Source organism: Peromyscus californicus, unplaced genomic scaffold (assembly GCF_007827085.1).
Source record: "Peromyscus californicus insignis strain IS unplaced genomic scaffold, ASM782708v3 Scaffold_20__1_contigs__length_68692818, whole genome shotgun sequence".
Lineage (NCBI taxonomy): Eukaryota > Metazoa > Chordata > Mammalia > Rodentia > Cricetidae > Peromyscus > Peromyscus californicus.
This window is the reverse complement of record NW_026294503.1, coordinates 25,003,075-25,027,756: the sequence shown is the minus strand read 5'-3', so window position 1 is coordinate 25,027,756 and position 24,682 is coordinate 25,003,075. Positions and strand designations below refer to the sequence as shown.

The 24,682-nt window shown below is 43.4% G+C and overlaps 2 protein-coding genes across 2 annotated transcripts in view; one reads left to right on the top strand and one right to left on the bottom strand.

Annotated features, from left to right (window-relative positions):
- The window catches only part of Tatdn1 (TatD DNase domain containing 1), a 35,504-nt gene extending 27,790 nt beyond the window's left edge, over positions 1–7,714 (top strand). Inside the window, exons 10-12 of the mRNA XM_052747874.1 lie at positions 2,690–2,760; positions 3,928–4,054; positions 7,616–7,714. Coding sequence (XP_052603834.1) covers positions 2,690–2,760; positions 3,928–4,054; positions 7,616–7,712 — 295 coding nt within the window. The 3' untranslated portion in view covers positions 7,713–7,714. The remainder of the gene's footprint in view (positions 1–2,689; positions 2,761–3,927; positions 4,055–7,615) is intronic.
- Positions 7,715–8,381: 667 nt separating this feature from the next.
- Positions 8,382–21,363, bottom strand: Rnf139 (ring finger protein 139). The gene is made up of 2 exons (XM_052747872.1): positions 21,068–21,363; positions 8,382–10,391 (listed from the first exon to the last, which is right to left on the bottom strand). Exons 1-2 carry the CDS (start codon positions 21,267–21,269, stop codon positions 8,569–8,571), a joined length of 2,025 nt encoding a protein of 674 aa, XP_052603832.1. The 5' UTR covers positions 21,270–21,363; the 3' UTR covers positions 8,382–8,568.
- Positions 21,364–24,682: the final 3,319 nt, after the last annotated feature.

The following is a 24,682-nucleotide window of genomic DNA, read 5'->3' as shown; positions in this document are numbered from 1 at the left end:
GAGAAGTGGATTTATTGATTCTTAAGCGTGTGCTTGGCTAGTTAACGAAAGGAAGGGGACCCACTTTTGAGTCTCCAAGAGGCTCCAGGGCTGGTGACAGTTGATTGCTCTCAGAGCCCCAGTCCTTTCCATGTGACCCACTGTGCTTTCCCTGTGTAGGGTTTGGTTTGTGTGGGATTCACATGTCTTGATATTTGGGGCTTCGTTGTTTTTTTGTCACACAGCCTGCTACTCTCGTACTGGCCCCCTGCAGCTGGAGCCCCCCCTCCCTTTTAAATCACTTCTGGGAATATCCTTTTTTTTTTTAAGATTTTTTTTTTTTTAGTATGTATACAGCATATATGACAGCAGGCCAGAAGAGGGCGCCAGATCTCATTACAGATGGTTGTGAGCCACCATGTGGTTGCTGGGAATTGAACTCATGACCTCTGGAAGAACAGCCAGTGCTCTTAACCGCTGAGCCATCTCTCCAGCCCTATTTTCAACTTTTTAAAATTAAATATACTTCAGCTTTCATTTCTAGCTCTAACGTCCTCTCATATACCATAGTCCATACAGATGGAGTGCCTTCTGTCTGAAGATATTATAGTTGGAAGTCATTTTCTCACTGTTCTGTTGCTTTTATCTCAGTTCTGGTCCCTAATGTTGGTCTCTTTTATGATGGGGACTTTCTTCAAATGCCAGGCAATCTTTTGCTGTCTAGGGAAGGAAAAAAAAAAAAAGCTGGACATAGTGGCACATGCCTACCCAGAAGCTGAAGTAAAAATTTATAAAAGGCTAGCCTCAGTTAGAAGGCGAGTTTGAGGCCAGCCTGGGCTATATGAAAATCTTGTCACAAACAACTCTTTGGAAGCTCTATGTGAGTCAATCAACTGGCAGGCTCAGATGACAGCTGGACTTTTCCATAGTGGATTCCCACGTGTCCTTTTGTAGAGACCCTTTTCTGGGTTGATTTTCTCTAGAAGGCTGTCCTATGATCTTTGCTAGAAAAGTAGGCAAGGGATTTATAAATGTACATGCCAACATTCTGGAACAGAGTAAGATAAAAGGGTCTACCAGTTCAATCTGCACCTTCAATCCCATGTTCCTGCCCTGCTGTGCTGGCTGTCCCCAAGCCCTTCGAACCCCATCCCTGAGTCCCAGGTAATCCATGTACCTCATCACTTTTCTGCCCAGACTTTGCAGATCATTTCAGTTCCCATTCCAGTCCTAGCTCTTTCTCTGGGCCTGTAACATTTAAGTCACTTAGCACTTAAAGGCTGGTGGTTCTCCTTTAGTGTTTTGCTTTACTAGGATGAGTTGGGTTAACAGGTGTCCACTAGTTTAACCAAAAAATGTTGGTGGGTGAGGTGCAGTGGTTGCCAGGATCAGGAAGGTAGGGATGAATACACAGAGGACATGCATGTTTACTTGTAGACAGTAGAGCAGTTTGTAAGAGAGATGTCATTCTCGTAGAGGGTACTCCAGGAGTAAACTTGAGTAGAACCTGGACTTTGGATAGTGGTGATGTTTTAGTGTGGGTGTATCAATTCTAACAAATGTAACCACTGTGGCAGAATTTTTAGTGTGTGCTTTTACATAAGGGGAATGAGGAAGGTGTGTGTGTGTGTGTGTGTGTGTGTGTGTGTGTGTGAGAGAGAGAGAGAGAGAGAGAGAGAGAGAGAGAGAGAGAGAGAGAGAGAGAGATTTCTGCTTTCTGTTCAGTTTAGCTATGAACCTAAAATTATTCTAAAATACCTTCCCAGTGAATTTGTGATTACATATTTTTTAAATACAAGGACAGTACTTCTCATCACATTGAATACTGAATCATTCCAAAATTTGCTGGCAAGTTAAAGGCATTTACATTCCCACTGATAGGTCTTGGGTGAGCTGGGTCTGGCTGACATGTTTTCTTTCTGGGCACCTAGTTGAAAAGGTAACTGTCAGCGATGCTGCTGAGACACTATTCTAACCAGAAGTACATTGCTTACAGCCATGCTACCCCATTATTCCAAAGCAAGTCTTGAGGCCAAAGGCACATTCACGGAGTGGAATTTGACCACCTGCAGTGAGGGTGCAAATATGTAAGTCTTATAGGACAGCGAAGACTTGGAAGCAGTAAGTCTGTTTCAGCGGCTGAAAATCAGTTTAAAAAGCAAAGCTAAGAGCCTCATGACCATTCTAAGTTACACAAATACTTCTTAACCTAAATTTTACTTATGCTAATATATAAAGTTTATTAAAAGTTCAACTGGTAAGTATGAAAAAGGATATCCCCTAAAGACATGAATAATCAGTATGCTACATCAGACCTTCACAATTGAAGAATTATCTGGGAGCTGGACAGGTGGCTCAGTGGTTAAGGGCACCTGCTGCCTTCCAAGGGACCCAAGTTTGGTTTCCAGCACCCACACTGAGTGGCTTGCAAGGAATCTGCTGGCTCTGGGGTACCCATTCCCAAGACATTCCCACAGTGTGCATGCATGCCTATATACACAGAAGTAAAAATACTATTTTTCAAATGTTACAGAAGGGACAAAAGCGGAGGTAGATTTGAAGTTGACCACAATCTGGGCTTTGGGAAGGGTAAGAGTGTATACTTTCTAAAGCAGACTGAGAACAAAATCTTCGTGGGTTTTTAACTCTTAAAAGTGTCTTATATTAAGAAATTACTCACCAATTATCATTTTAAAATATTGTTTTCAAGCTCACTGAAAACAGAAGCTAACTTGGAAGTTCTGAAGTCAATACCTAGTGAAAAACTAATGATTGAAACAGGTAAGCAGATGTTTCCAGAAATTCAAGTTTCATATTAAACTCTAATATGTCCCTCAACCGCTCCCCCCCCCCCAAAAAAAATTAGAGGACATTTGACTTCTAGTTGCAATCTCAGTATGTGGTTTTTGTTTTGTTTTTAGATTTTTGGAGGTTGTTATTAATGGAGTAGTTACATGGATTTTTTTATTTTCAGTTTGACTAAACCTCAAAACTTAAAAAAGTGACAGGCTGGGCGGTGGTGGCGCACACCTTTAATCCCAGCACTCGGGAGGCAGAGCCAGGCAGATCTCTGTGAGTTTGAGGCCAGCCTGGGCTACCAAGTGAGTTCCAGGAAAGGCACAAAGCTACACAGAGAAACCCTGTCTCAAAACAAACAAACAAAAACCAAAAAAGTGACAGATTCCGATAACCAGTCTGTACTTAAGAATATCTAATGAGCCCTCTAGGCAGTTTATGTCAGGGTTGGGAGAGACTCCTCTACCTCTGTTAGAGTGGTTTGATTCTATAGCCCTTTCAAAACAAACTGCAGCAAATGAAATCAAATGCTTCAGTGTGAGGAATTTAGAATGTCATCTCTTAAAACAAGTTTAAAGGCTGGGGTTCTGACCTAACCCAGGAACTCAGGGATTGCTGTTTATAAAAGTCTGTAGACTGAGCCACTCTAGGGAAATTAATTTTATGTCCTTAGACAGTCACGAAAATCATTTTATTCAAAATACAATGCCTGTATACCGTGCAAGCCATTCGAGAAGCAGTAACAGGGGAACAGCTCAGTGGCAGAACGTTTGCCTGGCATCCCGATACTGGGAGACACAGGATTCACAGCCATGCTTTTACGTGCAGTAGAAGCAACACAGAGCAGTCTTCAATGTTGAAGCATTTCAGTGATACTTCTTATACATTTAGGTCTTTTTTCCCCCCAAAGCATGTCACACATAGCCACATTAGTAAGGAAATAAAATAGATAAAAACCAGTCTTTTTTCCAAAGTGCAGCTTGGAACTTTATATTATGCTTTCCTTAGAACTCTTTTCTGTTGCATTAATTTTGCCATTTTTCAAGTTAGAAAATGGCTTGTAATTTTAGGTTATATTCTAGTGTAATGTTCATAAAAAAGATTTAGAAATGTAAATTCCTTACACCTTCTTTCTTCTTCCCCCAACTCTAGATGCACCTTGGTGTGGAGTTAAAAGTACACATGCTGGATCAAAATACATAAAAACTTCATTTCCTACCAAAAAGAAGTGGGAGAATGGGTACTGTTTAAAAGATAGAAACGAGCCCTGCCATATAATGTAAGTTGTTTTTCCTGAATGGTCTTCACAGCTGTCAGAGGCGACAAACCACTGATGGCCACTTAGTGAATGGAGGGGCAGAATGAACGTCCTCTGGCGTTCCAGTCAGGTTCAGGTTTGTTCAAACGAATGAGTTGTGCACTGCGGTTAGTGATAAGCCATCTATTGGCACTTGACCCAAGGTCAAGTTTAAGTTCAGGTCGAAGACCATTTGAACAGTGGTTTGGAAATATGTGCATCTGAATAGCTGCGTCATCTCCTAGGTTCACGTCCTTTCATCCACATGACTGGACTGCCTCGGTGAGAATCTGTGGCTTTGGTCGTTTGTCACTTTGTAGGAAAAGGAAAAGACCTTATAGCTTGCCACAGAATCAGTCCAGTGTACCTTCCCTGCTACTGTTTATAACCTGTTGGCTGACCTTTAGTTAATGGTTGTCTGCAAGTTAAATATGGACAACAGTAACAACTCCAGGGAGGTAACACAGTTCTTTAAGCCGCACAGTGAAATACGTGACAGGATGTTCTTTCCTCAACTTCCCCTGGAGAAAAGAAAAAGCAATCCAGAATAGGCTATATGCAGAGAGCTGTGAAGAATCAATCTCCTGGCAAACAAGGTTGGTCCTATCATTTTATGGGCACCTATTCAGAGAAAGTCTAGATTACATTGGTTTAGTGTGGTTTGCCACTGTAGGTCCGCCCTGACATTTACAAAGATTAGTAGTTATCAGTGTTTCTGTTAAGACTGTAATGTCTTGAAAATATGCCTTTAAAAAGTGATTTGTAATAAAGAGTGTAAGCCAGATCTAAAACTCAGCAGGCAGAAAAGCCAATTAAAGTGTCCTTTTACACACGCATACGGACCTTTTGTTTTAACACACTGGTTCTGGCAGTACTGAACTGATGCTTAAAACCCCCAAGGTGAGGGGTCTTTGTACTCTGCTTGTAAAATACCACTTGCATTTTGTTGTTCTGTTTTGGCCTGGGGTGGTGGTGGTGGTGGAGTTTTCAGATTCAATTAGAAGACATTATTTCTCATAATTCGACAATCTAAGGGACACTAGAGAGCCCAAGACAATGAAGCAGCTGTTATTTTGCCACAACCACGTGGCAAATACACACACTACTTGGAGGATGTAGTGCCAACTTACATTTTCTGTATTTAATGCTCTGTAAAATCATAGCTGGTGGTGGTGGCTGTAAATGTGCAAGGCAAAATGTCAAGTTTTTAATACAGACTTAAGAACTGAAAGCTTGTGTATTAGCTCGTCCTGCAGTTAGCTAAGTGGCAGACCTTGGGGAAATCAGCATTTGTAAGCTGAAAGGGTCAACATTTCCAATAGAGGTGCCTCTGCTACTTACAATCTTCCACTCCACTGAGTTTCCCATTTTAACTGTTTGCAGACAGGTCCTTTCCTTTAGGCTATCCATTTCTTGAGACATATTTTGGAGCTCCTGCTGTGTCAGGAATTGTGCGGTTACTGAGGCTACCTAGAAGAATCAGTAGTTCTTATGATCATACACCCACTGGATGAGTAGGGCACTGTGGCATGGGTTTTGGATAAGGGAGCCAACAAGCAGACACAATTCAAGATAGTAAGCTGCTTCGGAGGTGTCGGTCGATGACTGGAACCTTGGAGTTAACATCTGTCTGCCCTGAGAGGTCCCAGAAGCATGCTTTCCTAATGTGCAATTTTAGCAGTTTACAAAGCATGACTGGGAGTCAGGTCAGACAGACAAACATGTTGAGCAAAGGTAGACTGTAGAAGACCCTGGCAGTGTTCGGGAGACAGTGTACTTAGTGTGGCAGAAAGTAGGATGAGGTGAGTGGAAGAAGAGAAAAATCTAGGACAGCAAAGTGAGACCAGGCCCTTGGGGCTTTTGTCTGGCAGCAGTGTAGACTCATCATGACCCAGAGAGACTAGAAGCAGGAGAATGGAGATTTTTATTTGAGTCCAAGTCTCATGCAGCCCAGGCAGTTTAGGAAGCTGCTGTCCAGCAGAGGGTGACCTTGAATCCCTAATCCCCCTGCTTCGATCTCCCAACTATTGGGGTTAATCTTGAACCACCATGTCAACATCCTTTTTTTTCTTCAAGAGTTAACTGCTTGTCATTGTGGGGAATACTGAAAGGTGATGAGTAGATGCTGCAAGACTTTAATGCCTGTGCCTAGTATAAGGGTGTCACACACAGCAGGGGCTGGAGAGATGGCTCAGAGATTAGGGGCACAAGAGAACCTGAGTTGTGTCCCAGCACCACATAGTGGGCAGCTCACAACCACCTGTAACTCCAGCTCCAGGGAAATCTGATTCCTCTGGTCCCTGCATTTATGTACACATACACATACACATACATACACACACACACACACACACACACACACACACACAAGTAATAGAAAAAAAAAATCTGTCACAATAAGCAAAAGCAGTTAAATCCCCCAGAATGCTATATTTAAAAATAAATAACTGCAGCTTTATGCCCCTGAAGCCACAGAGAAATATACTGGATACAAAGGGCCTGGCCAGGTTGCCAGATGTTATTAGTGGCTCGCTAAACAAAATGCTTCACTAAGCACCAGTGATGGTCACAAATTTCTAAATAGTAAAGCGACTGCTGCAGAGGTCTTAGCAGAGCAGCTGTGCCCTGGGCCACCGCAGTCAGCAGCAGCACTGCTTCCCAGGGCAGCCTGAGCAGCACACCAAGTCCGCAAGCTGGCTGCAGACAACTGCATTCTAAAGTGTCAGTGTTGACGGATTTCCTTTCAGTATCGTGTCAAGCTGGCTTTTGTCATACTGGGAGCAGTTTCTACAGTTCCAGCTCATCTTGAAGCCCCCCTCCTATTTATTTGGGGTGTTCAGTTAGGATACTCATAAAGGGAACAAAAAGCTCACGACAAGGAACATTTAAATGTTTAATTTGGACTACAACTTTCTAATCCGTGTTTAAAAACTACCTACAGATAATATTGCTAGGAAACCACTACTGTTGGTCATCATTCTGTGCAAAGAAACAAAGAGAGGCCTCTGCCCCCCCCCCCACCCCCCCCGCCACAGCTTCTGTACTTGCCATTATGTATTTACTGTGCACACAACCATCCCTTACTGTCTGTTACAGACAGTTCAGCAAGCAGTGCCTTTCAAGTTTTTGGCCCTGCTCTCCCCAATACCATCACTGTATATGTGTCAATATAAATAAAACTAAACCCAAAGTAGGTACTTAACCTGTATGATGTGCAGCATACAGTTCATTTTTAAGAAGCTCATTATCCAGTAACAAATGTGCTATGATCTACAGTTTTAAAGGACTCATACTCCTGGGACAGTTCCATTAGTACTGCACTTATATGACCCTGGTTTTTAGTTTTCTTTATTTGCAAGTTAGCTCCAGAACTTTCTGACTGCCAGTAATTGGTCATGTTTTCCTACTGATATTACTGACAATTTTAATAACTCTTAAACTTCCTTAGGAAGGGTACAAGATTTCTTCTTACACGGGAAAAGGTGATTATATATCTTTAAAACAATATATTCTTAGAAAGTTGCTCCTCTTGTTCTCTTTCAGTCAAATATTGGAGATAATGGCAGCAGTCAGAGAAGAAGATCCGCTGGAATTAGCCAACACGCTATATAACAACACTATTAAAATACTTTTTTCCTGATACTTCATTTGTATGTGTTTTCTTTTGATGATGTGGAATTTCATAGTAAACCTGTAAGCTTCCTTAAGGAAATCTTTCCAGTCATTCTCTAAAACGCTAACACTGTAAGTTACACCCTTTACTTTGACCCATAAAGTTGGATCAACACTGTTTAGGCTGTTAATGTCTTAGTTAACAATGACAACCTTTTTATTGTGTAATTTCATCAAAAGTCTGAAAGGACAGTGATGTTTTCCCTAAAACTTACCCAGTACATCCTGGTTTATATCAAAGTTGAGTTGATAACAAGCCTATTTCTCAATTCTCAGTCTCTGACCCATGACTTTTGAACCCAGCTCTAAGCTGCAGCTCAGATTTAAAGTTTCTCAGTTGCTTCTAGCAGGTTATCGTTCCTTGGTTTAAAAAAAAAATTAATAGCCTCTCTACTCCAAACTATTTTATCTGTAATTTTATACTTTTCATTTTCCCACTCATTTTAAGGAAAAACTAGGGTCCAGCATTAGATTACTCTAATTTCATGGAGGAATCTTTGGCACAGCTGTCGCACCGTATGATCATTATCTCTATTAAGAAGTTATTTGTTCAAATTTTGTCATAAAAACGTGAAAACATTTTATTCTATGTACAATAATGTACACAAATTTAAATAGGTCACCAAAGAGACCAGAAGTAATTAAAGAGGTATATTTACAGTAGCACATCACAGTAAACGGAACATCATTCACAGTTTCCACAGCGATACTGCTTTTGTGCTTGGTTACACTCTGACATGAAGCATAGCACTCCATTTTGGATGAACTGAATTTTAAACAAATACCTCAGTGATTAGTAAATGCTACTTTAATCAGTGTCATCATTAAATTCTGCTGCCGCCGCCGCCCGCCGCCACTGCGCCCGTGTGCTGAATCGGTCCGTTCCTTTCCCTTTGACCATCATCATCATCACAGTCCGTACTGTCATCCTCGTGCAATTCGCGGTCAGATCCAGCAGCGTCTTCTCGTAAAGCTTCCTCTGGATTCTGATTTTCATTGGGTGCAATAAATCCATTGTTGTTAGATATATTTGAATTATCCTTGATATCATCTTCGATGTACACTTTTTGATGGCACATTGGACACGTATCTTGAATGTACAGCCATTTCCGAAGGCAGAGCGCATGGAAATAATGATTACACGGTGTAATACGAGCAGATGTTGTAAACTCATGATAGCAGATTGCACATACATCATCTATTTCTTGCAAGTGGCTCCCTTTTATCTCAGGGAGTGAATTGATTTTCTTAACAGCAGTTCTACGATTCATGAATGTCTTCCAGCCATTTTTTACTTGTAAGTAGATGTTAAAATATGCATGTAGGCACATCATACAAGCCCGGATTTTACTTCCTGACTCAAACATCATGGTATAGGCCCCATTCCCAAACATTACTACTCCAAATATAAATTCGATAATATTGCCTGTCGAGCGGACAAAGTAGACATAATCATCAAGCTTTTCCCAGAGGACATTATAGTAGCCATCAATCATGAATAGCGTATAAACGGTGAGAGAAACTATCACTTTCAAGCAGAGTTCCACACAGAAGGCTGTGACTGCAAACAACCATGTGTTGAGTGCATAGTGATGCCAAAGAACATAACTGAGTAAAACAGGAAGAATAAACAGGCAAGCAGAGACAAACAGCACAGGGAAGTGTCTATGGAATGAGGACACGTGGGAGGCACTGAGAGACATTAGCACGGGGTCTGTCATTCCGTGGATGAAATGCAGGACTGCAGTTAATAGAAGGCACATGTTTCTACTTAAGCGAACAAGTCTCTCTTCGGGTCGCAGCCCACTCAAACCAGTCTGAAGAGCCAAAATGAAAAATAGAACAGGGGCTACGAAGCCAAGCCGCCTGTCATCTTCTTCGGTTGATCCAATAAAGGCCAGTATTCCCAGGCCCAAATAATGGGCTATCGAAGAGATTACAGCACTCATGCCTAGTACAGTTAGTGTAGAATCGCATCCACTAATTATCAGATTGCAAATGAGGTCCCAGAAATCATCCCAAGAAATAAAGAAGGACTCAGTTTCATTTGCCATCTTTAAAATGTACATTAACACTGTTGCCTGAGCTGTAATTCTTGTTAGCCAGAAAACCCGAAGTATATCTGGGAAACGAATCCTCTTCCATGTGTCCTCCATCAATAACTGTAATCCATAAATTCGGTACATATGCCTCACTAACAGGTAAACGTACCGTGTGGAATAATAAAACCACTTAAGTTTCACTGCCAAGACGAGCACTGTATTTAATATGAGGATCAAAGAAGAGGTGAAAACTAAAGTCTCTCTGATGTGCAATGGTAGCTCTGTGATTAAGCCGATTACAGGAACCAAGATATTCAAAATAATTAACTGTGAATAGATGGACTGAATCTGGAGTAGGGTGACATAGCCAATTCCAAAGGTTAGCTGCAGGACGATGAGTGCCATCCACAGCGAGGGCCCTTTCCGAGGAAGCAGCTCGATTCCAAAAGCTGTTGTGTTGTAGGCACCATAGAAGTCAATGTGCAAAGCAGCGTAGTAATTCACCAACACTGAAGTTGCAGCTAACAGAAAGGCTGAGCTGTACATGTAAAACTTGAAAAGTGATCGCTGTGACAAGATCAGAACAACACTGGACACAATTATACCTACAGGAAAAAGAAAATATTGTTCAAAAGAAAGATTCTTAAGCATGTTTTCATACTAGCAATTAGAACTTTCTTCCTGATTATTATGGTATTTTCATAGTTGTTAAACCTCAAGGCAACTTAAGAGTTCTAAAGGCCAGACCAACTAAACATGTCATTTTAAAAAACCTGGCCCCATATTTTCTGGTTTCTAAAGTAATTCTGTTTGTCATGGTATATATCCCAGCATGAGATTATTAAATTACCTTCAAGACAAATTTGTAATGATATACACCTTTTGGTAAGTTTTAAAACTCAAGAGGACACTGCCTATATAATTTCATAATGATTAAAAAGTTTAATGTACTCCACAAAAATAAGACCGTTAAGAATAAGAATGACTAGGCCGGGCGGTGGTGGCGCACGCCTTTAATCCCAGCACTCGGGAGGCAGAGCCAGGCGGATCTCTGTGAGTTCGAGGCCAGCCTGGACTACCAAGTGAGTTCCAGGAAAGGCGCAAAGCTACATAGAGAAACCCTGTCTCGAAAAAAAAAAAAAAAAAAAAAAAAAAAAAAAAAAAAAAAAAAAGAATAAGAATGACTAGAATGGAAGGCTTGTTCCTACCTGGCTTCAGAATCCTTTCCTAAAGTGTTCTTCAGGCAATCAGGTGAAGTTCTCTATTTTTACCCAGTACCTCCTTTTCTTCCAACTGAACTCTTATTTCAACTCTTGTTTCTTAGACATGCGTATTCTCTAAGGGTCCAAACTCAGGCCCCAACTACTTTCCTTCACATTTTGGAAATGCCTCCAAGTTTCCCTTTCCTACAAATTACTGAATCACTTCTTCAGATAGCAAAAGTTACCCTCAGAAAAACCAAACCACATTTTAAAAGATGGCCCTAAACGTCACTCCCACATCACTCCCATTATTCCATGTGTAACTACTGTAAGTGGTCTGATGATCCATATCAAGTGCCACCAATGTACTCTGCCTAAACAGATGTATTTTTAAGTGAAATCACCATGACTACATTACTGTACTAGGTTTAAAGTACAGGAATGAAATAAAACTGCTCACCTAGTTCTCCTAAACTATAACTGCAAACCTCATCTGCCTTTTCTAGAACCTAATTTCAAGAAAGCTACCATTATTCTTCTGATGATGCTCTGGGCTCCACACCCTCAAACTTTGCTTCCCAACACACACTACTGTGCCAAATGCTCCTTCCTCTACCGTAATTACATCTGCGGTATATTCCTTAGAATGATAGCCCCACATTTCTTCACTCTTGACTTTTCAAATCCTACCTATCCTAGAGATTATACTGTTCATTCAGCATCCCCACAGAACATTTTTTGTATATACTACCAGATAGTGAAATCTGTAATTATCCATGGAGGTATCACCTTATTACATAGTTATATCCCCGCCTTATAAATAAATGGATCCCACAATGCTTTATACAAAAGAAAGACTTATTTATTGGGGCAATGTTTCAGTACCATATGTATTATGCTCTTAAAGATGATCACAAAATAGAGCCTGACTGAAAACTGAAATCTAGGAAAGGGGAGAGACATAGCTAAGAAGCCATAAACACTGAGTAGCTTTCCTTTCAGTGTGCCACCAAGAAGAATGCTGTATCTCAGTCTATGCATATATATATATATGTGTGTGTGTGTATACATATATACATACATATAAAGGGCTGGGACAATGGTTAGTTCCTTTAAGGGATTACCTGTGCCTAAACATCAGGTCCTTTGTGAAAAGAACGCACGCACGCACCTGAAAATATGTAAATCGGAGTAAGTTCTGCCTGCTCCCCGAGAAGATGGGATTGTCTGGAGCATTAACAGTTCTCCCCTAGAATGGAAGATGGTACTACTGCAGCCTGCAAGAGGCCATCTGCTACCTTGCTTTCTACATGGAAAATCCCTAGCATAACTGATCTTCTAAGTTGAGTCAACATCAAGATAACTTAAGTTCTATTTTATGCCACTTAGAGAGAGAAAGTAAAACAAGTACTAAAATGTTTTGTGTCAACTTGCTATTCAGAGTAGCATATCAGCCCCTACCACTAACTAGTCATGACCTTAGTTGAACTTTTAGTCTTTTTTTAAAACCTAATAACTTTTTCTCTGAATCTTATTTATACACACAAATAGAGGACTGGCTTGGCTATTAGGAATGCTTGTACAGAAACAAGTGCCAATGGCAGAAGAGGGTAAGTATTGTAATGACATTTCAACCTCCAAGTCTGGGTATGGCCTGACAAGTAACCTGATCCCTCCTTCCCTCCAAATCAGGGCCTCACTATACATACATACATACATACATACATACATACATACATACATATATATATACACACATACACGTGTATATATATATGTGTGTGTGTATATATATGTATATATATATGTATATATATATATATATATATATGTATATATACTCTCAAGGCTGGCCTCCAACCTATACCTGCTTCAGCCTCCTAGATGCTGGAATTGCGGGCACGTGCCACCACCCCTAGGCTTGATACGTCTCTTCCCTGTGGAAAACGACACTCTCAGTGTATAATTAACAAACACTCCAAAAGTAGCCCACAGTTGTTATCATTCCTCCCCAAAGTCTACCGACAGATCTTTTATATGGGGAGAACCAACTCTCACTTTACAGAAAAAATACCAACTCCCCAAATAATAAGTCTCCAAAGTAAATGTTTCAGTTGGTGATCTTTGGGGAGCACTGTTAAGGTTCTTTACATTCCTTCAGACATGAGGTCCCTTCTTAGGGTCCATTTTTTGTCTAAGGAAGCCCAGGGGCTATTTTCATTAGGGCTCATAAGGGACCCCACTTTCTTTGAAAACACCACCCTGGGATGCAGAAAGAGAATTGAATTAAACCACAACTTGGGAATTTCAGTCCTAGACTCCATAATTAGAGTGTTTAAGGTTTGCAAGGTAGAAAAGTCCAACTCAGGAGCTTTGAATTAATATTTGAACTGAATTCACCAAAGAGTTCAGGACTTTTTCAATTAGATTTCTAAAACCAAGACACAAAAACAGGAGAGGAGGGGTAACTCCATGTATTTCACACAGGACAGCATGAACTCTTTGTTTCTGAGACAGGGACTTGCTGTGTGTCCCAAACTAGCCTTCAACTTGTGCCTTCCTACCTGGGTCTCCAAAGTGCTAAGATTAAGGGAGGGCCCCACCAGAGTGCAAACCCTTTACAGTGTCTTCATTCCTAACCTCTTCTGCAAACTTCTGACGAGAATTTAGAAGGAAGTAAAGTAACATTTACACCTGTGCAGATCCTGGAGTACCTTTAAAGCATTCGAAAGTAGGCTATAGAATGTGAAATACAGCAAGGCAGCACACTAACAAATACATTTCTCCCTTATTTCAAAACAATAATGGTATCCTAGGTTGTTTTTTTCATAAAATTAAAATTTTAACAAGTATGAATGTATTAACATATGTGAACATGGATTTTAAAAAGCCAAACCCTGAAGAGGTGGTGGTTTTGGTTTTTGGAGACAGGGTCTCTCCACAGAGCCCTAGCTGTCCTTGAACTCAGAGATCTGCCTGCCTCTGCTTCCATGGTGGCATGTACCACCATACCCTGCTCAGAAGAGTTGTTCCCATCTATAATATGAACTATCTGTCTGGTCTTCATCCAGATTCCAAACTTACAACTTCTAAAAGCTGTGGAAGGCACAGTGATAAGACTGTCATGAACCGGAATGCAATGGAGGACAGTTTGGAGCTTCTGGATCGCCTCAGGTTGGAGACGGACTGTCACAGGGTTTGGTCCCATTCCTAGCCCTACTTCTGAGGATGGAGAGGGACAGAACTGAGTAGCTAAGTTAGAGGCTGATGATTTAATAACATGCCTACACAATGAAGCAACGAAAACCCCAGCAGGGCTGACTTCTGAGCTCCAGACAGCTCTGGAACCTGCAGTTCCTGAGGTTGGAAACCTGATGGGACACAGACTCCACACAGTCTCCTCCCCTCGTCACCTTACTGTACCCTGTACATCTACCTCTTCCATAGGTGTCCTTTGTACTGAATGGACAACTATGGCATTTCCTCAGATTCTGTCTGCCGTTCTAGTAATTAAGGGAACACAAAGGTAGGTCAGGGAAACTCTGAAGGACAGCACATGTTAGAGGCACAGGCCACACAACCTCAACACTGGCATCTGAAGTGAGGGGCAGTCTTGTGTGACTGACCTCTCATCCTAGAAAATGGGATATCAGTGCTGAACTAAATTACAGGATAAGCAGTGGTACCTACCCACTGAAGAATTTGCCACGGAGCTGGCTTTTGGTGAGGGGAAACCCCCACACACATTCTGTTGACCAGAGGAGAAACATTCTGGACTGAATGTGGAAGAAGAAAGAAAAATGCCTTTTTTTGCTATCATCACACTGTCTTACTGACACCAAAGATGTGGAACAACTTGATTCTCATACACCCTGACAAGTATACACACACACTCATACAGAAATACATACGGACAGTGCCTTTTGAGGTTTTACATTTGTAATATTGAATCTACTAATATTTTATAATTTGTTTTATATTATTTCTGAGAACATTTCCTCTAGAAATGGCTTTTTTGAGACAAGGTTTCTCTATGTAGCCCTGGCCTGGCTGTCCAGGAACTCACTCTACAAAGTGATCAGGCTGGCCTTGAACTTACAGAGATCTACCTGCCTCCGCTACCCAAGTGCTGGGATTAAAACCGTGTGCCATCACCACCTGTCCCCCACATTATTTTTAATTGACACTCATTAGTACTTATGATAAGGGTTCCTCTGAACAATGTGTAATCAGGGTAATTCTCCCCTCAAATGATAACTTAAACTTTTTCCTGACCACTGAGTAATTTCTTCCATTCCTACCAACTATTCAGGGGTTTTCTGTAAATGCCACTTTACCTTTTGTCCATTTATTAGGGTTTGGACAAGTGTCCTCCCAAAAGGCTATGCTGAATCAGACTTAGTCCCTGGCCGTGTTGAGAGTGGTGACTGGATCATCAGAGCTCTAATTCCAACAATGGGTTATTCCAAGGATGAATTCAAAGCTGAATGGACTAGGTGCGGCCTAGCTGGAGGCAGCAGGTCCCTTGCAGGGGCGGTGGGGATAGTGGGATTTTGAAAGGGATGCTTTTAAAGGTATAACTCATCTTGGCTCCTTCCTGTTTCTCTGTGCTTCCTGTCTGCCATGAGATAAGCAACTTTCTCTGCCGTGGCCTTTGGTCATGATGCTACGCTTCACCACAGGCCCCAAATCAATGAACCGAGCGTCCATGGACTGAACTCTCTGAACCCTGAAGTTCAAATAACCCTTCCCTCCTTCCAACAGGTCAATCTTTGGTATGTTGTCACAACAAAACGACTAACACAATATGGTGCTGGCAGTTTTCCCTATTTATGTGCAATTAAAATATTCTCAACATAAATTATTTGTTGATCATAAGTAATGTCCAGGTTTACATCCAGTCTTTTATGTTTTAGATGCTCCTTTATTATAAGAGGTTTTTAATGGTAAAAATTCAATTTATAATCTTTTACTTTCTACAAATTAACTCTTCATACAAATAAGAGAAAGGGAATGAGTAATTTTTCCATATTAAGTAAATTATCACTAAATACTTCATAGTTATTTCCATGGACCTGCATTCAATTCTCCCTCCAAAACCCACCAAGTTTCTATTAAACTGGTGTCTGTTTCTAAGCTATGTATTTTATGTTCCTAGTCTATTTGTCCATTTCTCAACCAGCATTAGATTCCTCCCTCCTTAGGGGCATTTGGCAGAATCTAGGGACAAATTTGGTTATGACAACTGAGGTCAGGGGTGTTACTGATATCAAGTAGGTAGAAGACATAGAAGGCAAAAAAATTGTACGTTTAGAGAATAGTGCCCTATCCCCATATTTATGTGTCCAAAATGTCAAGAGAGCTACTGCTGAGAAATCTCAGTCTAGTCCTCGGCCAGACACAATTACTCCTGCTTCATTTTGCTTTCTCACATCACAGGTTTCTTTCTACTGAATCAATGATCTCAATCAGTACCAAAGAAAATTCTCACTCTTTTACAGTGAACAGATTCCCAACTAATACACACTTAGAGTAAGTCTAAAGACTGCCATTTTGTTACTTTCAATAATGCTGTAACTAACATCCTTGCTCATAGTGTAGTATAACTAAAATCTAGGCCTTTAGAACTGGAATTGTGAGTCAAAAGGTATTGAGTAAATATCACTGGAAGGCTGGAGTATAGCACAGATGGCAGGAATACTTGCCGACCTCGCACACTTGACAGCCTGGGTTCAATCACTAGCATCTTGTAAAACCAGCTCCAGTGTGGTACATGCTTGTAATCTCATCAGTGGAGGTGGAGGCAAGAGAATCAAAAGCTCAAGGTCTTCTTCAATCTGGGGCCAGCCTAGGCTACATGAGACCCTGCCTCTCTCAATCAGTATCAATTGATAATGCCAAATGCTTTACACAGAGGTGATGGCTTACCAAATTATATAAATTTACCCATTTCAAATAGGTAAACACCTCTGCCAAATAATTTTAAATCATACTTTGAATTCTTTACTAATCTAACAGATAAAGTGTATTTCCATCATTATAAGTAAAGCTTATACACATATTTTTACATATATGCTGTAGGATGTTCTGTATGGCAAATGTGTTGCTCTGATTGGTCAATAAATAAAACACTGATTGGCCATTGGCTAGGCAGGAAGTGTAGGTGGGACAAGGAGGAGAATAAAGCTGGGAAGTGGAAAGCTGAGTCAGAGAGACACTGCCAGCTGCCATGATGAGAAACAGCATGTGAAGATGCTGGTAAGCCACGAGCCATGTGGCAAGGTATAGATTAATGGAAATGGATTAATTTAAGCTGTAAGAACAGTTAGCAAGAAGCCTGCCACGGCCATACAGTTTGTAAGCAATATAAGTCTCTGTGTTTTCTTGGTCGGGTTTGAGTGGCTGTGGGACTGGCAGGTGAGAGAGATTTGTCCTGACTGTGGGCCAGGCAGGAAAACTCTAGCTACACATATATATGATGAGTGCCCTGTATGTATACCTGCATGTGAGGGCATCAGATCCTATTACAGATGGTTGTGAGCCACCTTGCAGATGCTGGGAATTGAACTCAGGACCTCTGGAAAAGCAGCCAGTGCTCTTAACCTCTGAGCCATCTCTCCAGTCCCTAGAAACTATTTATTTTCCTGGCCACCTGAAATTTATCTATTGTAAAGTGCTCACTTTATTATGGAAGCAGATGCTTTTTTTTAAAGGGCTTACTCTACATGATATAAACATTTTCTTCTGCTTGTCATTTTTAAAAGATTTGCAATAAAGACGTTTTTCATTTTCAAACACTCAAATTTACTGTTCCTTGTAATTTCTGGGTTTTCTTTTATGCTTAGAAAACCCTTTGCCACTTCAATGAATTACCACCATGTGAGTAATACTATTAAAACGAGCTCCTACGCTCACATCTTCTCTACTGTATTTACATTTGCTAATTCAGCATTATGTTGCTGTGGGACAAGTTCCAGTTAATATTTTTAATACTTCCTAAGAAACAGTTTTATGTTCCAAAATGTACACACTGCTATGGTTTTCTTTCTATCTCTAAAATGAAAGGCTTTACTTTCTGACCTTTTGATCTCAAATTGGTTGGACACCAAATGAAAGTGCAGTTGCTGAACCAAGAGGGAGTAAAGCTGCAGACACTGACATATAAAATTAGTAATGTTTGAAAAGGGTGTGTTGGGCAACAGTGAGCAGTATAGCTGATAATAATGGGAAGTTCCAGCTAGTCTCCACGCAGACCTTTAATACACAACATGTCATTACTTTCATTTAAGGCCATTTATTTTCAATCACAAAAACTAATTTTTTTTCATTTTTATTTTATTTATTTATTTTGGTTTTTTGAGACAGGGTTTCTCTGTGTATCCCTTGGTTGTCCTGGAACTCAACTCTGTAGCCCAGGCTGGCCACGAACTCACAGAGATCCCCCGCCTCTGCTCCTGAGTGCTGGGATTAAAGGTTTGTACCACCACCCAGCACATTTTTCATTCTTACAAACAAAATATTAGCACAACTATTCTGCTACAATTTAGGGAATAGTTGGATGATACATTTAGAAGCCGACTTTTAATTGCTCATAAAATCTGACTCAATATTCTGGAATAAAATTTTTCTGATAAATATTTGGTGATTTCAAAAGGATGAAATATCTGTAAAAAAGTATAGTCTTAATTGAAGCATTAAACTTTTTTTGAAAAGTGATCATACGAACAGCGAACACATGAAGAGCCGAATGATGTTTTAAAGGGTTATTACCCTAACTGTGTTATTGTCCTAAACTCCGTGATATATACTGTGGACAGAAGTTCCGAAAAGCAGCTGTGCCTTCTGCAAGGCTGAGTGATGAGACCTTCAATGACCGTGGAGAGGTTGGAATGTTGCAGGTCTAGAACCTAATTACAATTTATCTGAGACTATGTTTAGCCCTTAGTCACTCCTTGTGAGTGAGACTTAGTGAGCATCCAGTGACTAACAGATAAAAACTATCTGAAATACATTAACTTAAGCCTTCATTCCCAACAACCACAGGCTTGGCGTGCCCTCACATACTATCCTGGGTCCATAGCAGACAGAGGAGTCTCGGCTTTGCTTTGACCCAACTACTTATTGTTTCCACTGTTTTTTAAATCGATTCATGACACTCTGCTTTGTTATAAAAACTTGAGCAAACTGTTACTGCGTTGGAACATGGAATTTGGGGTAACCTCAATCAGTGTTCCTGGGCCAGTCACTCGTATTTGGTTCCAGAATAAGCTATCTCTTATCCCATTTGAGGTGAAAGTTGTGTTTTTGTGTTGACAATACCATCACTGTCCATCTTTACAAAGCCAAAGCACAGAACAGTTCACTGGATCACCAGCGGTTCTTATTTAAATCCCCAAATACGAAACTTCGGTGAAGAAGAAAAAAATATATGGAGAGTGGGCAAGGGGAACAGCTGCTTTCTTAACAGTCTTACTACAAACGACTTAACTACAGAAAACTCCTTTCTTTGGACCTAGCTAGTGGTGGGTACTCAACAGGGCAGTGCATTTAATCACCAGGTCCCCAAAGAGTTGCCAGAACCTGCAGTTATTATGCCCTGAAGACCTCCAAGACAGTGGCTATACTATCTCTGAAATGAATATGCAGCCTCTTCTCACATACAGCACTCATTTTACCAGAGAGAACGGTGGCAGGAACTTCTACAGAGAAAAGCAGACTGGCTGAACTTGTGTACCCAGCAGATTACTCCTAAGTCCCATGCTCACAGAACATCACTTCCATGTTTTTCGTCCTACTGTTACGATGAGCCCCGACAGTTAATGCACTGCCCTGCACTGTACTTCAACACCGAGGAAGAAGGTAATCCTCCTGTCAGAGGAGCCCCGACAGTTAATGCCCTGCCCTGCACTGTACTTCAACACCGAGGAAGAAGGTAATCCTCCTGTCAGAGGGGCTCTGGAGACTCTGGCAAGCACTTAGCAGCTGTGCGCCAAATCTCAAACACTTCACTTCTCCAACCCCGTTCCTTCGCTTGTAAAGTGAGAATAACACTACCCACCTTTGAGGGGTGCCTGGCAGATTAGGGAATACCTGTGAAAATGCTCTGCAAAAGTAAACTGCTTAAGAACAAAATTCTGCCTTTACTGACACTCCTTTTCTGTGGGAATACGCAACAGATGCTTGTACTTTGGACAGTCTTGGTGAGGACCTTCACTATCAGCCTGCTCCCCGCAACCCACAATACTTCGAAAGCAAGAACCCACTTAACATCTACCTCATCAACAAAATCTGTCAAACTGATAAGAAGAAACATCCCTTTATAGTGTTTCTCACCCTGGTAATGCATCGCACAGAGAAATAGAAAGTGAAAAATAAAATGCTCTTAGTACCCAGTCCATATGAAACGAAGGACCGATTTTCCTAAGTCTCTTGCAAGTGTCTCATCACCCTTGGGGGCAGGTTTTCAAAGTCACACCCAACACCTTATTATTTACTCATAGGAAGATTTTAGGGTTCGTTTTAAGTATAACCTTCCTCGCGGTGACTTCTGGAAATGGTTTCAAGGTCTGACATTCAACCCTGTCTCGTGGCTTGTCTGGCCCCATTTCCCTCAAACACTTCGCGATCCTGGGGACTCCAAGACAACAGACGTGACAACATACTCCACATCGAGAGAAGGGGCACACGGGGGGCTCAAGCTCTGGCTCCAGTCCAAGGTCACACACACACACGGCGAGACCGGGACAGTTGTTTTTCCCAGGGCTGTCGCATAGGACGCGCGCGGTAAGCCAGCAGTCAGTCATTCCCCAAGAGAAACAGCCGGCAGGGAGCCGCATGCTCACACAGCCGTGCTTTCTAAACCTCACCTCATCCAAGTGCCAACCGAACCACTCCGCTGTCAACGCTGGCACGAGGATCTTGGGTCCCCGCACCCCGCCAAAAGGCCCTTATGGGGACCATCCAATCGCGGTTCCCCAAGCCGCGTACCCACCGGTGTGCCCTGCCGCGCCCGTCCCGTCCCGGGGCAGGGGCCCGCCTCGGCCCGCCCGCGGGCTATCCCCCCCGCTGTCCTTCCTTACCAAGGAGCCGGAGAAAGATCTGGAGCCCGATGCAGAACCGGCTTTGGCTGGAATCGTAGTAGGAGTTGAAGATGGCGTCGATGATGTAGAGGCAGGGCACCCGGAGCGCCACTTCGAGCGCCGCCCAGACCTGCTGCTGGGCCATCCGCACCTGCTGCTGCTGCTGCTGCTGCTGCTGCTGCGGGGGCCCCACCGCCGCCATGAGCCGCTGCCACACCGGGGCTGGGCGGGCCGGGCAGGGCGGAGCGGGGCGGGAGATGCGGGGGGAGGAGGCCCGGGGCCGCGGCCGGGGCGGGCGCCGAGGAGAGTGGCTCCGCCCCCCCGGCCCGCCCTCCTGTCCTGGGTCCCGGCCCGCCCCGCCGCCCGCTCGCGTCGTCCCTCGATGGAGCAGGGGGCGGCGGCGGCGGCGGCGGCGGCGGCAACGGCTCCCCGGAGGCCTCGGGGCGTCGGTGTTTCCGGCCGGCTAGGGTCTGGCTCCTCCTCCCTCCAGCGCCTCCCCCGCCAGCGGAGCCACCATCTTGACCCCGCCTGCCTCGGCCGTTGCTGCCGTTGCGAGGGGGCCCCCCGAGGCAGCGCCCGCGGTCGCTCGAGAACCCGGAACCCGGCTGCGTCACAATCCGGCGCGCCGCGCAGCGTCAGCACGCGCGGCGGAGGACCGGCGGCGGCGGCGGCGGCGGCGAGCCTCGTGCGTTGCCATGGTTCCCGCCGGCCTCGGCGGTGCGCGCCCGCGGGGTGGCGCTCGCCTGGAGGGACTGCCCGCGCCCTGGCGCCCCGGAGAGGGTATCCCCCCCCCCGCCCCGCTCGGCGTGGGCGTGGACCCAGACGGCGACTCTGGGCTCCTGTGGACCGGGAGTTATTAGATGTTTATGGAGCCCAGCGAGCATCCCAGGAACGTGCTTCCTGCGGCTTGAGAGATGACACGCCGCCCTGCCGACCCGCCTGTCCCCGCCAGAGGCCGGGGTCTGGAGAATGGCCGGGGACATACCTGCCGGAGCACAGGGCCAGCACACAGCCAGACTTGGCACTGGCCTTGAAGCGGGAGGCGCGGCCAAGAAAAGCGCCTCTGTTTGCACATCTCCCGTCCTGTCCATGTGGACAGAACTGAGGACAGTCGTGAGCACATTTTATTAATGGCTTAAGAGCCTGACGTAAGAGCAATGAAGCCCGGCCTCTCTGAGTCCTTGGGGTAAACGCTTCTGGTTAATCCTTTAATCAGAACGCATGAGACCATTCCTTTCTGGCACTTGCTTGCCTGTCAGGGGAATTGGTACGGCCTGGCTGTCGTTACCCTGTCCTTCTCCAGCAAATGAAGAGTGTGAGGTCAGAGGGCTTAACTGTAGACTCAGCTGTTTTAGTTTAAGGAACATAAACTAGCAAACAAGAGGCGTGGTTGACTTGGGCTCTTAGTGCAAAGTGCATCATTCTACTTTACAGAGGGGCTCCGGAAGTAGGACCTCCCTCTCCCGTCCCCGCCCCGCCGGGGAGGAGGTCTGTGAGTAAAATTATCAGACTTTAACAGAACCCGTTTGGGTGAAGGTATTTGTAGTAAAGACTGCACCTCCACCCAGTGTATTCTTGTCTTTGTTTTCTCACACTCCCCATCTGTGCACTACTTACTGTATACAAGGCGCTGTGGCCACGATCTTATCTTCTACCGAAGCCTCTACGTCAGTTATTATGATGGGTATTAGTCTCCCTGTTTTATAGAGGATGAAAATTTTGAAGGCTCGATAAAATGAATTGCAAGATCACAAAGGTACTAAGAGGTGGTCTGTGTATGTCCCAGACTAGTAAGAATCAGAACCAAACGGGGCGACGGTGGCGCACGTCTTTAATCTCAGCACTCGGGAGGCAGAGGCAGGCGGATTTCTGTGAGTTCGAGGCCAGCCTGGTCTACAGAGTGAGTTCCGGGACAGGCATCAAAACTACACAGAGAAGCCCTGTCTCTTAAAAACAAAACAAAACAAAACAAAACAAAAAAACCAGAACCAGGGTTTGAACCCAAGTGGTGCTTAAAGCTCAAAACTTTGGTTTGTCTCTTCTTTTCCCCAACAGCCAATTCTGCAGCCAGATCACATCACTATTGCCTTTACCGCGTTTTGCCCCATCTCCTCCTCCTCCTTGCCGCCATCACTGTCCTAACTCAGGACCCCTTTGTCGTCGTTCTGGTTCGCCGTGATGCTCTCATCCGGTTGCCGCGTGTTCAGGCCTAGTCTTCTTACTAACGCTGGCTGCATGGTTGGGGAGTAACCCTGTGGCTCTGACAGCATTCCCAAAGGAGAGCAGACTGAGTGAGAGAAGAACACGACCTTAGGAATGGAACCTCAGGGAGTAAATCAGCTGCTCAGCCCTCTCTCAGGATGCTCCAAGTCTAATTAAAGTCAAAAGAGTGAAGCTAGTATGGAGAAAAGGACCCAGGAACACTAAGGTAAAAATGTGGTAGGAGAGAGGTAGAATTATATTATGATCATGCAAAAATAGAGAATAAAATATAATCTTGAAGTACAAACTCTAATACACACCAGTCTCGCTGGTTAAGAACAGTGGTGCCTGTATCCACACTGACACACAAACTATACATAAAATAACTGTTCATTAATGATTCCGAAGCCTTTTAGTGGCTTGCTTTTTCTTTTCTTTTTTTTTTTTTTTGTCAAGGTCTCATTGTATAGCTCAAGCTAGTTGGAACTGGCTATGTGGACCAGGCTGGCCTCACACTTTCTATATAAAAATCCACCTGTGTCTGCCTCCCAAGTTCTGAAATTAAAGGTACTTTAAAAGTAGGATGTGCAGAACTTATGTTAACTTTTCTCAGGATATCTGTCAGTCAAACCTTGTTAAGCAAAGGAAAAAAAATGGTTCTTGGCTGTCAAAAGGAAATTGGCTGGAGTTCCCTCGCTTCCTTAGGTGGAGGTAACAATGAGAAATGAACACTTGAGCTTTCTTCCCCGGGCCCCCACCCTTTCTGACAAGGTATGACGTATTTCCTTTAGATGGAAGATGCTAATGCTGGTAAGAGGAATGGGAATTGATAGTTAAAATACTGTAACTTCTACATCCTTGAGAATTGCTTTAAAACGATAGTCTCTAACCCTGTACTGGCCGGTTTTGGTGTCAACTTGACACAAGCGTGAGTCATCAGAGAGGAAGGAGCCTCAGTTGAGGAACGGCCTTCATGAGATCCAGCTGTAAGGCATTTTCTCAATTAGTGATCAATGGGGAAGGCCTAGCCCATGGTGGGTGGTGTCATCCCTGGGCTGTAGTCCCAGCTTCCATAAGAAAGTGGGCTGAGCAAGTCAGGGAAAGCAAAGTAGTAAGCAGCACCCCTCCATGGCCTCTACATCAGCTCCTGCCTTCAGGATCTTGCCTTGTTTGAGTTCCTGTCCTGACTTCCTTCAGTGGTGAGCAGCAGTGTGGAAGTGGAAGCTAAGTAAGCCCTTTCCTCTGCAGCTTGCTTTTTGGTCATGGTGCTTCGAGTTACAGCAATAGAAACCCTAAGACAGATTACATAAGACTGGGTTGTAGGCAAACCTGTAGGGTATTTCCTTAATTGGTGGTTGATGGGGATTGTGGTGGTTGATGGGGGTTGTGGTGGCGCACGCCAGTAGGATTTGC